Genomic DNA, 15,430 nt, shown 5'->3' with positions numbered 1-15,430 from the left:
TGCATTATACCTTTCAACAGGAAGCTTTCGGGGGACGAAAGAATTTCAGAGAATTTCGGGGGACGAGAGAAGTTCAGAGAATTTCGGGTGACGGTGAGAGATACCGAGTGAATTTCGGGTGACCTCAAGGGATACCGTCAAGGGTTCCGGATACTAGAAGAGGAACCGGAAGTCAAGATAACGGCAAGGAACAAGGATTATAGAAGAGGAAGCGGAAGTGGAGATCACGAAAGGAGAGAAAGACAAGGGAACGAAGAGATTTAGATGAGTAGCACTCAAGAAGGGAAAAATCTCCTCACACTGTGAACTCAAATGATGATCAAAGGGATCATTGGGTGAAAGAGAGACATTGATTACTTTAAATTCTTTTAAATTTCATTTATTAAATTGTTATTGTTTAAATTTCATCTTTGTATTTCTTTTAATTTAACTGTCGGCATTGCTGACTGGGGGCTCGTAGCCATAAATATATTTAGTCAATAAATAATATAGTGTCCAGAATTAACTTTCTGAATAAGGACCAGGGGAACTTCTCATAATTCGTTAAAGTCTATAAGAAGAACCCCACCCCTAGACAACCACTACACCTCTACAGCAAGTCTTTCCATTTTAAATTGGTTTTTCACATGAATTATGCAAATTATTCAATGACAGAACATATGTGAGCTGTTGCTATTTGATATTCTGTATCACCCATATACATTGTCTATATTAAGACTATACGGTCTTTAACTATCAAACACAAAATAGCTCAAACCAAACAGTTTAGTAAAATTCAACAAATATTTCAGGGGTCATGCTACGATGGAAAGTGGACAACTAAGTCACCTGAAATATGTAAACTTTTTCTGTTAGGAAAGCAAAAATGATTTCACCCTTTGATTTTTCAGATGTACAGTGACTGTCAGTAGTTTATGACTTTTGAGATGCTCCCTTGCTGTAGCCAGAAAGTTAAGACAATCCTGTATTGTAGCCCAAGGCAAAATGTATTTGTGGTGTGCTGATACCAATAACGCAGATGTTTGCACATTCAAAGGCATGTTTTAATAGCTAACTGACCATTAACCGTTTCCCGAGCAAGTTATCACTGCTTGATTTCCAGAATTTAGGCCCACTGTACTATTTGATGATGAAAGTATACCAACTTCTGTTTCAAAATTTAAAGATCAATATGTAAATAGTAATTTGTTTTTAAAAACATAACCAGTGAAGAGCACTTTCTAGTTTCTTTCTTTCTTAAAATGAAGACTTTCACTGCCTTGTTTGCGTTATTTTCTTTAAAAATCAGTTTGAAACCATAAGGGAACCTGTAATGGCAGACATCACTGCATCTGCGAAATATCACTTAATTAGATTGTCTGTATTTGTAAATAATTGGGCAAATAGATTAAGAAAAATATTTAATTCAATGAAAGAAAAGTTTAAATATAAGATTTAGCCTGAACATTTAATCATGTAGGTCAGAAGCATATGGGAAAATGTTATGCTATAGAATGCGAAAAAATGCTGCAAGGTCAAAGTTATTTTCTGACATCATTCATTTTCATGAAAATGTGAAAGAGTCAGTGAAGCAAATACTATTTAACCAATGCGTGTCATTACTACCAGTACATAGGCAAACAATAAAACCATAAATCTGCAGTCCAGTCAATGGATTGTTGGAATGGAGCTAGTAAATGAGTGTTTATATTAAGAAAATCACTCATTCTAAAATTAGATGCACATACATGGCACAGTAAGTGTTAATGGCTGTGTTGATTGGTTGGAAAAAATGGTCAAGTTCAGTCATAGATAGACTTTAATGCTTCAGTGTATATGAATACATGTAGTTACAGTCATGTTTTATCAGGAACAATGAAATCAGGACAAATAGTATGGTTTCAAGTCACTTATGCGTGTTATAGGGGTTTGTTTCAAAGTATTTTAGAAATCATTTTGACTGCAATTTTATACAAAACTTGAAGAAAGTAAATTAAGTAAGTGGTAGTTTATTAAGCATTTTTACCAACTTTCAATTTCAAGATTCTGGTTTCGTTGCTTGTATTTGTTAAAATTAGTTACAATGTATAGTTTCTGCTGTGCATTTTGTAAGTCATATGCCAAAGTACAATTATCTCATTCCAATTATACATACATGAAGGCAAGTATGAATACAATGGGTATGAATATAATAAGTTTTATACACATAAAATGTGAAATAAACACATAACAGATTTTTCAACTTGAAAATGAAGTATTGCTTATAACTAATGTTAAATTCATACTGAGAAATGAGGACATAATTAAAATAAAAATAAGAAAACATACACACAAACACGTACATGCATATATATATATCTTGCAATTCTGCTTTACTCCCACTTCTTCCTGTTTGGCTCCAAGTTCTCCCTGTTCTGTCCAAAAAAAGTAAACAAGTCACTTCTCCATAAATTCAAGTCTCGCTTTACCCCTGTAATTTATTTTTCTAGAATTCTAAGTGAAAATTTAAAAGGATTTTGTGGTATTATGAATTAAATCTCAAATGATCCCAACAGGTATATCACAGGTACAAAAGCAGAGATTATTTCAAACGAAATCCAGTTTTGTTCCAAATGAATTTGAGTCTTGAATCTCCTAATGTGCAAATAGTCTTAAATGTACTGATGTGTTAACATTGTTGATGTTTTCATTATGATATAATCCAGAGTGTCCTTGAAAGAATTCACAATAATCCCAAAATAAGTGATTTAGTCCAAAAGTATCAATGAGCATTTTGTAATTCCAATGAATAATTTAAACAATTAAATCCTATAAAATTTTAATTGAACACAACTAAAAGACTAATTCCATTAGACAGATGTTAAAATAGGAATGAATAATTCTGTTGATCACAACCGTTATATAAAAACCTAAGACACAATAAGAGGATTGTGATGAGGGTCGTTTTCCCATGAAATTTGTAAATAAGGTCAGGTCTGTTTACTTAAATTTGAACAAAGAACCTGACAAATATTGGGCAGAACATTGAATTTTGGTGGAGAAAACCAATATCCTGAACTCAGATCCAAGTAAACATGTTTGCAAATATTAAAGTTTAGTCTACAATCATGGACAAAAGTTAGCTGTGTAATGTAGTTTGCAAAATGACCATTAAAATCTACAATCATGGACAAAAGTTAAATACACAATAGAGATATATATAACGCTTGTTACACTCAACAACAAAGGTACAAATTCTAAAGAAAACTTGATTACATATAGTAATAAAATTGTTTGAATAGTGAGTTTAACTGTAATCACAATCATAATTATGTCTGAAAACAATGGAGATATTGCAGACTGAAATTAAATGACAATCAAATTTGGATGCAGCATCTGTTTCTGAAATAGACTGCAAGCCTGTCAACACTCACAATTTATGGAGTATAAAGTCCATACAAATTGAAACTTTGCTTTTGACAATATATAATAAAAAGAAAATCTAAATTTTTTGAGGACTGCTCCAGTGGCCTAGTTGTTAGAGCATCCACCTAGGATGTGGGAAGTCATGGGTTCAATCCCCGGGCAAGTCATATCAAAGTTTTACAAAAATGATACTAACAGCTGCCTTGCTTGACGCTCAGCATTAAGAGGTTAGTGTTAGGACTGGTCATCCTGGTGTCAGGATAATGTGACTGGGTGGGACATCATGCTACATGTCTGTGTCATGATGCAAAGTACTAGACATCACTATAAACTGCCACACTGCAGACATCGTAGCGATATGACTGACAAATTGTTAAAGCTACGTTAAAAATCCAAATCACACACACACACATATAAAACCAGACCATAAAACTAAACCACCCTGTGGGGGTTCAGTGGCCAAGTGTTCTAAAGTGCTCTCCATTACGGATCACTGACATCTCACCTCTGTCTGCGTGGGTTCGAGTCTCCAATTCAGCCAGTGTGGGTATGTGAGAAAGCCTGCCATTAGCTTCTCGTGGGTCGGTGGTTATTTCCAGGATTTTCCCGGGTTCTTCTTCAACCTTTAATACTGGCCACCATGTATAGCCTATCATGTGCTGAAAAATGGCATTAAACCCTACAACAGCAACAACAAATCACCCTGGTGGAGTAATTGGCTAGAGTTTCTGCCTTGGATGCAGGAGATTGGGGTTTGAGAACCAGCCAAATCATACCAAAGACATATAAAAATATTATTAGCAGCTGCCTTGCTTGGTCTTGAGCATTAAGATGTTAGAGTCGGCCTGGTGTCAGGATAATGTGAGTTGGTGGGACAAGATGCTACATGTCTGCTGCATGGTGCCCCAGTGCTAGACATCACTTAAAACTAAAATCGTTAAAGCTATGTTAACAATCTAAATCACACACACACATTCAAACTCTCTCTTAAAATTACAGATCAACCTTCTTTCATTTTCTTTTTAGGCTTCCAGATTTCCTTGTTGTGAAAGAATGCCATCAGTTCTTCTAATGCCTCATGGCGAACAAGAGCAGATTTGTGAAATTTTTAGACCAAGTCATGAAAATATTCTTCACTTAGGTGGTCTTTAACACTTGCTCAAACACAGGTCATACACATAATTCCAATGGATGAGCTGTGTTAGAGTCAAGGAAATTTTTTCTTCCATTTTTCCTTGAAGTTAAATGCTACAGTTACTTTGCAGTCTCTGCTTCTTTTGATTTCTTAGCTAGATAATGTGACAGGGTGGGACATCATGCTAGATGTCTGCTTCATGATGCCCCAGTGCTAGGCATCACTATAAACTGCCACACTGCAGACATCATAGCCATATGACTGAAAAATTGTTAAAGCTACGTTAAAAATCCAAATCACACACACACATTTTTTGAGTAGATATAAGGAAATATTTTGCTTGTGAAATGGAAACAATTTGTATTGTCACTCGTGAAGTGGAAACATTTTCTCTTTGTGTCAGGGCGATGTTCTTCATCAGTCTGCAAACTTAATTGTTTTGTTTTATAGATACAAGAATCTGCACATGTACAGTATGCAAGACAAGGTGACAGCCATGGACTGGGTGGACAGTGGAAGAAGTAAGTTTACAGAGCTAGAGAAAGTAGTTGGCATTGTGAGTTTATATTGACAAATACAGTGTACATGTTTGCCTTAATCTTGTTATGAAGCCACTCATCGTTGCATCAGTTGTAGCAATTGCAGAAACAGTTCCATAACCCACTATACTGGTTCTGGCTGGTTTCTGTACTGCACATAAATGTCCAAAATGGTATTTTGTACTACCACTGGTAGAATCACATGTATGTTAAAGCCATGAAAGTACTTATTATAGATAACCCAGGTAATCTGTTCCTGTTTTTCATTACATGAGGATAAATATTAGTGATTGTATGTTAGATTGTTGTGTTACAGCGAGGTTTCACTGTCCATAGTTTTACTGCCACTTAATGAAACGGGATACATGGTCATCCTTGCTTTATATAAATATCATTTTTGTAATAAAGAGACTTTGTGACTGTGCACATTTATTAATCACAGGCTTTTCTGGGTGTGTATGCTTGTCTTCTTTAGTGATTAAAGTTATGTAAGGTTACCATATATACTCACATGTAAGACAAGTCCAACTGCAGATTGTACAGACCCAGATCTTCCATTGCATAATGTGCCAGTGGATCTGGGTTTGTGCAGTTTATTAGGAGAAATCAGTAGAACAAACAGCATAGACCCTGATCCGCATACACATTATTTGATGGGAGGTCAGGATCTTTGTTGTTTGCAGTTTGACTTGACTTATAATAGAGTATACATGGTATGTGTGTTATTGTCTTTGAGTTTCTACAGTGTTCAAGGTAGACACATGAAACTTGGGTCTATGATAGTCCTTTGCTAGACACATGAAACTTGGGTCTATGATAGTCCTTTGCTAGACACATGAAACTTGGGTCTATGATAGTCCTTTGCTAGACACATGAATCTTGGGTCTATGATAGTCCTTTGCTAGACACATGAAACATGGTTAAGTGATAGTCCTGTGCTAGACACATGATACATGGGTCAATGATATTCCTTTGCTAGACATATGAAACTTGGTCAATGCTAGTCCTTTCTTGACACATGAAACATGGTTATTGCTAGTCCTGTGCTATACACATGAATCTTGGTAATGATAGTCCTGTGCTAGATACATGAAACTTGGTCTGTGATAGTCCTGTGCTAGATACATGAAACTTGGTCAGTGATAGTCCTGTAGTTCTATATTTTACCAACACTTTTTAAATATTACCATATACCTCAGTGTAAGGTGTGATTTTATTATAAATAACTCCAGAGCTATGCACCTCACATGTCCGAGAATTGGCATATGTAGTCAGTGACATGAAATGTCAACAAACATACATTGCACTTGGAACCCTGGAAGATCCCCATAGCAAATACAGATATACATCTGACACATGGGTTCATCATACCTTTACAAAAACATAGCCCTATGGGAGTGGCAAAAAATGGAAAAGCATGGACACAGGTTTTCCAAATGATCTAGATGCAATTGTTATTATTATTTTTGTTGTTGTAAAAATTTCTCAATACCAGCAGCAAAGCAGACCTAAATCCCCCTTTAAAATAAATAATATTTCTGGTCACGAATTTTACCTTATTTAATTTCATTAGAGTTCAACTCAGCCTTAACCCATCTTGTTTGAAAAGAACAAATGTTCAGTCCCAAATGCCATGTTCAGAATAAAATTAATGTCATTAAACTCAAATTTAATTAGAGAATGCATCAAGATAAAGGTTGTTATACTGCCTAAAGCTATGCACAGTAAATAAATCTCAACATTGAAACAATAAAGATGCCTGGCTGTTGATTTATTCTGAAAGCACATAACCATGTGCTTGAAGAATTAGTACAGCAGATTGCTGCTTATTTTCAGATAAAAATAGTGAACCTGACTAAAGTGAAAACCCATCAGAATGGAACATTCTATTTGACCCTAAATAATTTGGGTTTGAGGCATTTAATTTAATTACGATTATTATGGTATTATATTACTTTTATTATTATTATTATTATTATTATTATTATTATTAATTGTTTTCATATCATTGTTGTACAATAAGTCTACATATTACCTATCTTCATGTTGGTAGCTTTGTGTTGTTTCTTGTTGTGCAGGTGTATGTGTTGGGACCAGCAGTGGGTCAAAGCATGAGATTTTGGAGCTCAGTTTACCTGACAAGTTATTGGCTACTGAAGAAAAAGGGGCAAGTTTTCATTTTGTTGTCAATTTATTCAATATATATATTTTTTCAGTTGGCATGGAATAACCATTTTCCTTCAGATACGCTCCCTAATCACATTATGTTAGGAAAATTAGCCTGCTACCTCAGGAATCCAGCTCTTCTAAAAGGTAATAACATGTCTCAATTCAAATAAATTTGAACCATGAGCCCACACTTTGCTAAAGTTGCTATCATACAAAACATGTTTTCTGATAGCTTTGGCTTCAGCATACTAGGTATGAGAGTTACATGCCCGTTTCATCAACCTGAACTATATTCAGTTCGATTGGATGGTTCAATAGTTCTCTTGACATGACCAGGCTTTGTAGCCAATAATAGATCGCTGTCTGTCAGTAACCAAAGAGTCATCATTTGCTCGCTGTCTTCCATAGGTCATGAGAAGTGGCCATACAAGATCCTGTTCTCATGCAAAAAGCACTATTTGAGACACACAGAGACAAGTCGTGACATGTGCAAATACCTCTTTCTTCTCGTGATAACTGGGAAACAGGATATCACCCCTCAAGCCCTTGGTTTGTGGCTGAAATGGGTTATATGCTCAATATGCTCTGAGGTCTCAAAAGATCAGAGTCACTTCATGAAGATCACTTTTTATGAGGTTAAGCAGTCTCTGCAAGCCTTGTGTTCAAATGTAACGTTTTAGTCCAAGATGGAATAGAGGTTGTTGGCTGGCATGCAGAATCAAGCTTCTCAGAGATTTAGCTTTGCAGAGTCAAACCTCAAATCTAGTAGGTCTGGTGGCAGGAGGACAGACCTTGTTAAAACAACACAGCCTATCAGCTTTGCTGGATTTGCCAGTGAAATTTTGTAGGTAAGAAGATTTCAGTAATTATCTTCTTAACCATATATTGGGGTCACAGATCAAGGATCCCTAGGCTGTGTTGCTTACATAATTAGGAGAACAGGTTATCATTTGTGTGGGGAATCCAGCCGACATTCCCTGTAAAAATACTCCATATAGGTGAGATGCTCAGTATTCCCTCCTCCTATTACATGTACTTATTCTTCTAACATAGTATGATTGGATAACATTATTTGAAAGAGACAGCAAATTTTTAAGTAAATTATATTTCTCTGAGTACTTAACCAGTCACATCACACTATACCTTGCAAGCATCTTCATTGGTATATCACTCAGCTAAACACTAGTGACATCTGACATTGGCATGCAAGGTAATGGGCAGGATTTTTTGCCCTTTGTCTATATGAGAGAGACAGGAAAAGAAGATTTTCATCATTTAGTAGAGCTAATATTCCTAACTTACTGTGATTGGGTAGGTATTCTCAAAGAAACATAATTTACTTAAAAAAAATTTTTTTAGCAAATGTTTGTGATGTTCCAGAATGAGGCTTTTGAATCAAGGATGACATTACTAAATTTATTGAAAATGAAAATTTTATTATGATATGAAATGTTTACTTACATCAGCATTGTAAGTGAATGGCATATCCCTCTTATGGTTGGCCACCATAATAAGACAGCTTTGCATCTAGATACAGCTCTCCCTCATAATTATATAGTAGTCCATGACTACTGACTGCAGTATGTGCTGACAAGTGTTTTGGTGAAAACCACAATATGTATAGAACTGCAGTAGACTGAGAATAGCCTAAAATACCAAACAGCAGCATGGGAGAAATGATTAGAATTGACTCAATAATTGTGTTTTGAAAATTAAATAAAGATAACACTCAGAGCTTCACTATGTTTTCTTTCAACCTATATTGTTTGTTAAAGAGTTGTCCCCCTTTTACACAGCCACCCCTTCTGCACTGGGAAAGTGGCCTTATAAGACTGATGGCCTTAAAATAATATTCTTTCCATTTACTCAGTTTTCCCACTCTTGTAGAATATTCTCCATATCTGTTATGTTGTTGTATATTTGGGTTTTGCCAACATACAGTTTTTTGGGAAGAAGTATTGAACTCCCCATTGTCAAGTCAAACAACTTTTACTTTTTCTTCTAAAGTATAAATTCTCCATTTTTGATTTGATGAGACGTTGAAGTTTTATTGACAATTTATTTATATATTTCTAATTGTTCAGTTCCACCACCTAATTATGCTGGTGAAACTTCAATGTAATGCCTTGTTGAAAAGGAATAGATACATGTACTGCCACATGATTTTTCGGTCTTTGTCTGGTACCCTGGTTTGTTCAAGGTTAATTTCTCATTGTGTGTTAATCCACATAATAAGTATTTAGCCTATGCTGACCATGTTATGATCTTGACAATTACATCCAGTCATAATCATAATAGGAAAAGAACTCCGTTATGTGAAGTCCAAAACTTTATCACAGCGTTGTTGACCCCTCTTCCTGTAAACATTGGCATTAATGATATAGCATTAACCTTAGTGGTACATGTACTTTAGCCAACACTTCTTTCAGTAACGAAACCTGACACAGGGAAACAGGCATCGGTAAAAATAATCGGATTACTTACCTTATTGTATGAATTAAATATTGGTTCTGGACACATTAAAATAAAATGTGGCAGCTTGTGAGGGGTAAATTTTATATTTTTGCACTAATGCTGGTCATGTTAGAGGGCTTGCTTCTTGAGGGGTACTTTCAAGCAAGTGCCAAGTGATTCTGGCCATAAAGTATTGGTGGCCACATGTTAGGGGGGCCCTTCATGAGGGGGACCACTGTACACTGGTAGTATTTTGGTCATGGGGTCGATAGTGTTGCCATGTTATATCCAGAATGAGGGAAAACCAAAGTAATCTGTGGTCAGCTGAGGTGAATACTGAGTCATTATTCTTCATGCAGTAATCAAATTTAGAACCTTAATTTGAAATGCTGAAATACAATATTTTCTTAAGTGGTGTTTATTGAGATATTGTTTAAGGTTTTTCTTTTAAATAATTCAAACACATTAGTAAAATAGTTTCATATAATGACTTGAATTTTATTTAAAAAATATATTGCACGTAGCAGAAAAGAAAAGTCATCTACTAAATTGTATGAGGTAGTCTTTGTATGGAAGATAGCAACTAACAGGTGATTATGCAATGATAAGCGCCCCCACTATATAATTCATATTGAATCCAACTGCAAAGAACATAGGTCTATATCTGTTGGCACATAATGCACTGACAGATTTGGGCCTACACTGTTGCTAAGCTTAATCAGTAAAACAAACATTTTGCAAAAGCAGATCAGTATCTGTGTTGTTTGCAGTTTGAATCAGACTTCTGTGCAAGCATATAAGGTATACTATATTTTTTAGGCTTCATCACAAATTCCTGAGGTGTTACTTTCATCCTTCATGTGTGTGTTCTAAGTTCAGACTTCTGTGCAAGCATATAAGGTATACTATATTTTTTAGGCTTCATCATAAATTCCTGAGGTGTTACTTTCATCCTTCATGTGTGTGTTCTAAGTTCAGACTTCTATGCAAGCATATAAGGTATACTATATTTTTTAGGCTTCATCACAAATTCCTGAGGTGTTACTTTCATCCTTCATGTGTGTGTTCTAAGTTCAGACTTCTGTGCAAGCATATAAGGTATACTATATTTTTTAGGCTTCATCACAAATTCCTGAGGTGTTACTTTCATCCTTCATGTGTGTGTTCTAAGTTCAGACTTCTATGCAAGCATATAAGGTATACTATATTTTTTAGGCTTCATCACAAATTCCTGAGGTGTTACTTTCATCCTTCATGTGTGTGTTCTAAGTTCAGACTTCTATGCAAGCATATAAGGTATACTATATTTTTTAGGCTTCATCACAAATTCCTGAGGTGTTACTTTCATCCTTCATGTGTGTGTTCTAAGTTCAGACTTCTGTGCAAGCATATAAGGTATACTATATTTTTTAGGCTTCATCACAAATTCCTGAGGTGTTACTTTCATCCTTCATGTGTGTGTTCTAAGTTCAGACTTCTGTGCAAGCATATAAGGTATACTATATTTTTTAGGCTTCATCACAAATTCCTGAGGTGTTACTTTCATCCTTCATGTGTGTGTTCTAAGTTCAGACTTCTGTGAAAGCATATAAGGTATACTATATTTTTTAGGCATCATCACAAATTCCTGAGGTGTTACTTTCATCCTTCATGTGTGTGTTCTAAGTTCAGACTTCTGTGCAAGCATATAAGGTATACTATATTTTTTAGGCATCATCACAAATTCCTGAGGTGTTACTTTCATCCTTCATGTGTGTGTTCTAAGTTCAGACTTCTATGCAAGCATATAAGGTATACTATATTTTTTAGGCATCATCACAAATTCCTGAGGTGTTACTTTCATCCTTCATGTGTGTGTTCTAAGTTCAGACTTCTGTGCAAGCATATAAGGTATACTATATTTTTTAGGCATCATCACAAATTCCTGAGGTGTTACTTTCATCCTTCATGTGTGTGTTCTAAGTTCAGACTTCTGTGCAAGCATATAAGGTATACTATATTTTTTAGGCTTCATCACAAATTCCTGAGGTTACTTTCATCCTTCATGTGTGTGTTCTAAGTTCAACTCAGTTTTGAGTTATGGTCATCTTCTCCAACATTTTTGGTTGTAGAATCATGATTTATTTCTGCTTACATTTAGGCAAGTGCAATACCATCCCACCAGAATTAGCTCATTGTGACCTATATTTCACACCATTCTGATTTCTGTTCAGATTTGTGCTTGGGTCACATTTACTGGTATTTAGAGTCATGCACTTTGTGTACAGATACACTTTGATGAATAGAACAACCTATCAAAAATAGGTCACTATATTGCTGTGATTTTGTTTAAATTTTGTGTTAAGTTTCTCTGACATAGTTTCTTGCAGGGTTATGTAAAATTGTTTTGTGCAGATGCTTCATGGTGAGTACAATAACATTCCACCAAAAAGAAATCACTGTGGCAGATTATTGGTTTTCCTTGAATGCCTTCTTTTTGTAGACTGGTTTTGGAGTCCTTTTATTGGAAAATTTATCAATACAGGTAAAACCCATTATAACGTGGTTCTGCTTGTAACGTGATGGCAGCATGGCTCCCATTTTTGAATTTAAGCTGACCTCTCTTTTTAATAATCTAAATACATGCTCACAGGAAAAACCAATTATTCTTATCCCTTGCAGATTTTTAATGTTGCCTTAACTTTTAAAATTTTCTAAAACATATTGCAGTGTTATATTTGTTAACGAAAAGAAAGAAAACCTATCAAGTTCAGACAAGTTGAAAGATTTTTAATACATTCGGCACTGTTTAATGTTTGGAGGAAGTAACATGTAGCTAGTTTGATATTTTCTGAGAATTTGTTAATGTGATCCAGCTTTTATCACATTGTTATTCTTTGGACCCCAAACATCGCATTATAATGGGTTTTACCTGTAGGTTTACTCCAAATAAAAGTCCTTTAATAAAATACTAACATGCAACAACTGCATCATAAGAATAATAAGCCATAAGTATGCTGAGGAAACCAAATGTTTTAAAGACGTGATTCTGCAATGTATGTTTTTTTGTTATTGATTAAACTTTACCGTCTCTTACAGGCTGTGATAAAAGGACGGGATTTCAATGTGAAAAATGGAGGGTTTTGTCAAGGCGAAATAACCAGTATCAAGCACATTCCAGGAACAAGGTATTTTTTTATGGGTACATATTACCTAAGGGTCAAGCTAGTAAGTCATTTTGTATTGGTGGACTTTATATTTAGGTAAATATGTACTGATGTATACTAAAATCTGCACACATTTTTTTTGTTCCTTGTCGATGGAAAGATTGAGACTGATTTGGCACAGGAATGCACCAAGGCTGTCTGTTTGAGATGTTTTCATGATCTTCCTCTGGACATGGAATTATATTTGGGTATAATTTGTTTCTTCTTTAGACATGTTACCTGGTTGTAATACATTAGCAGAAAATCTTTGACCTTGCAAATCAACATTTTTTTGGTTTGTTTTAGCAACAAAAATGCTTTTAAAAACATTCGTCTGCTTGTCAAGAACCAGATTCCGTCATTCTTTAGTTACTACCTCCACTTATGTCTGTTACAGGAGGCCTCACAAAACCTTCCATTTTGTTCCTTTCACCAGGTTAAGTGATTTTTTAAAGTTTTTTCACCACACATGTAAATATATTTCATCTGATGTTTTTTAATTTACCAAATCTTACTCTAACATTATTGTAGCACTTCCATTTCCTGACTTCATTGTATGATATCCTAATCGGTACCATCTTAACTGCAGTGTGTTTTTACTTTTGTTTTCTGCTAGAGTTACAGGATGAAGATGTGTCTGCCCTAATGGTCAATATTCCTTATTATTCTTCTCTGTACTCAACATTGTTTTCTAAGTTTTATCTGGTAAAGAATAATTTATTCCTGGTACTTGTAATGAGATAATTTCTGTTACAATCTTAGTTCATAACATCCAGTTCACGGTAAACCTGCTTGAAAATTTTAGTGACCACTTCAAAATTTAGATTGCCGAGGCCATTTGCCTTAGACTTTGAGAGTAGGAAGCAGTTGGGAGGGGAGTTAATGGTAGATCACAAAATGCGATGGTTTTAGTAAAGACAGGTTGAAGAGGTCTTACACAAAAGGTGCTGAGCATTCATTTGTCAGAATCGAATAGACATTGCTTAAACTATTTTAGTGTTAATTTTAGAGCAATAAATATATGATTGAATTTATGATTACACTGACATACTCTTTAGCAGGCTACATTTAAGTGAACGTATACTCTGAGTCAAAATATTGAATTTGTGTAATGGAGCTGAATCATCAATGGTTAATTGACTTTATTTTTGAAAGTGAGCAGACAAAGAATGACTGTCCTTTCTGTCTGGTGATTGAATAATGCATGCAGGCTATATTGCAAGCTTCATTTTATAAAGAATTATGTAGGCTGAATACACCATACATATGTAGTATGCAGTAGTTAATTTCCACGTGGGCTGTTTTGGAGGATTATATGATCTATGTAGATAAATATGGACTTGCAAGTTAACGGATGCCATAATCTGCTGATTTGGTACCTTTGATGTGTGCCCAGCAACAGCTGGTGACCTTGTATTGGTCATGGTTAATAAGATAAGATGGTGCTGTGCCAAGCAAGGTTAATTGACATGGTGACCTTATATTTGTAAAGGCAATGAGATAGGGACATGCTAAGCCCCCTACCCAAATATGTGTGTTTCCTATTGCACTGGTTTTAAAATTAGGGTAGGTAGGTTGTTTTTTTCTTTCTTTTTTATTTCATTTTTTCAAACTTATATATTTTAATGATCAGTATATATAATGTACTAAGTGCTTCATGGACTGGGCTAAACTGGCTCAGTTAGATGCACAAATCAATTTTAGGAAATTATTTTTGTACCCTTGGGCTAAAGGTGCAGGGAAAAGCAGGGACATATGGCCAACTGGAAAAACCCATATTTTTTTGGGGGGGGTCTCAGCAAGGTTGATGGACATGGTGACCTTGTATTGGTAAAGGTAATGCGATAAGGAGGCATTAAGTAAGGTTGAATGATTGTAATGTTCGTGTTAGTAATAGGTAATCAGGCAGGAAGGTGCTAAGTAAGGTTGATTTACATGGTGGAACTATGGATTACCTGAAAAGTTGGATTAGGAGAAATCATCCATTAAGTTATCAATAAAACTAATGCATGAGGTATGCCATTTCTTCTAAGTGGGTGCTAAGCTCTTTACTTATTAGCAGACTATGATCTTAATTACAGTCTACTTTTCCAGTTGAGTCAACTGCTTTTACAACACTGTAACATTGTTGCACTGATTTAGCACTGTGCATTTTACTTTTGGGCCATCTACTTCAAAAGATATTGAGAAGGCTGGATGCTGTGTCTTTGGTATATCAGTAGTCAGCTAAATATTATATTGCAACCACCTGTATATAAAGACCACCTGTTTATTTATATCAGTTTCCGTAATCCCCATATATACATCAGTCAGTTGATATGCATCAGTACAAAAGAGCACCTGCTCATAAAGACCACTTCTAGATGGTTGCTTGAAAGTTTATTAAACACAGGCTTTATAGAGTTGTACCATTGGATATTGTAGACAAAGGTTGTCATGCACAATGGGGCCAGCTTATGACATCATTGCCATGGAAACAGTTGTTGCACAATGGTTAATTCCTGATTCTGTGCAGTATTTTCAGTGTTACCAGAGAAGCATATTTCTTGTATTGTCAGTCGTTA

General features: G+C 35.2%; 1 protein-coding gene across 1 annotated transcript in view; it reads left to right on the top strand.

Annotated features, from left to right (window-relative positions):
- Positions 1-15,430, top strand: part of LOC149799839 (integrator complex assembly factor WDR73-like) — a 42,655-nt gene that overhangs the window by 10,698 nt on the left and 16,527 nt on the right. Inside the window, exons 2-4 of the mRNA XM_089958289.1 lie at positions 4,970-5,040; positions 7,137-7,225; positions 12,760-12,848. Coding sequence (XP_089814415.1) covers positions 4,970-5,040; positions 7,137-7,225; positions 12,760-12,848 — 249 coding nt within the window. The remainder of the gene's footprint in view (positions 1-4,969; positions 5,041-7,136; positions 7,226-12,759; positions 12,849-15,430) is intronic.

The sequence above is a fragment of the Sinohyriopsis cumingii genome, chromosome 5 (genome assembly GCF_028554795.1).
Source record: "Sinohyriopsis cumingii isolate HCF-2022 chromosome 5, ASM2855479v2, whole genome shotgun sequence".
NCBI classification, from domain to species: Eukaryota; Metazoa; Mollusca; class Bivalvia; order Unionida; family Unionidae; genus Sinohyriopsis; species Sinohyriopsis cumingii.
This window is presented reverse-complemented; position numbering and strand designations above follow the sequence as displayed.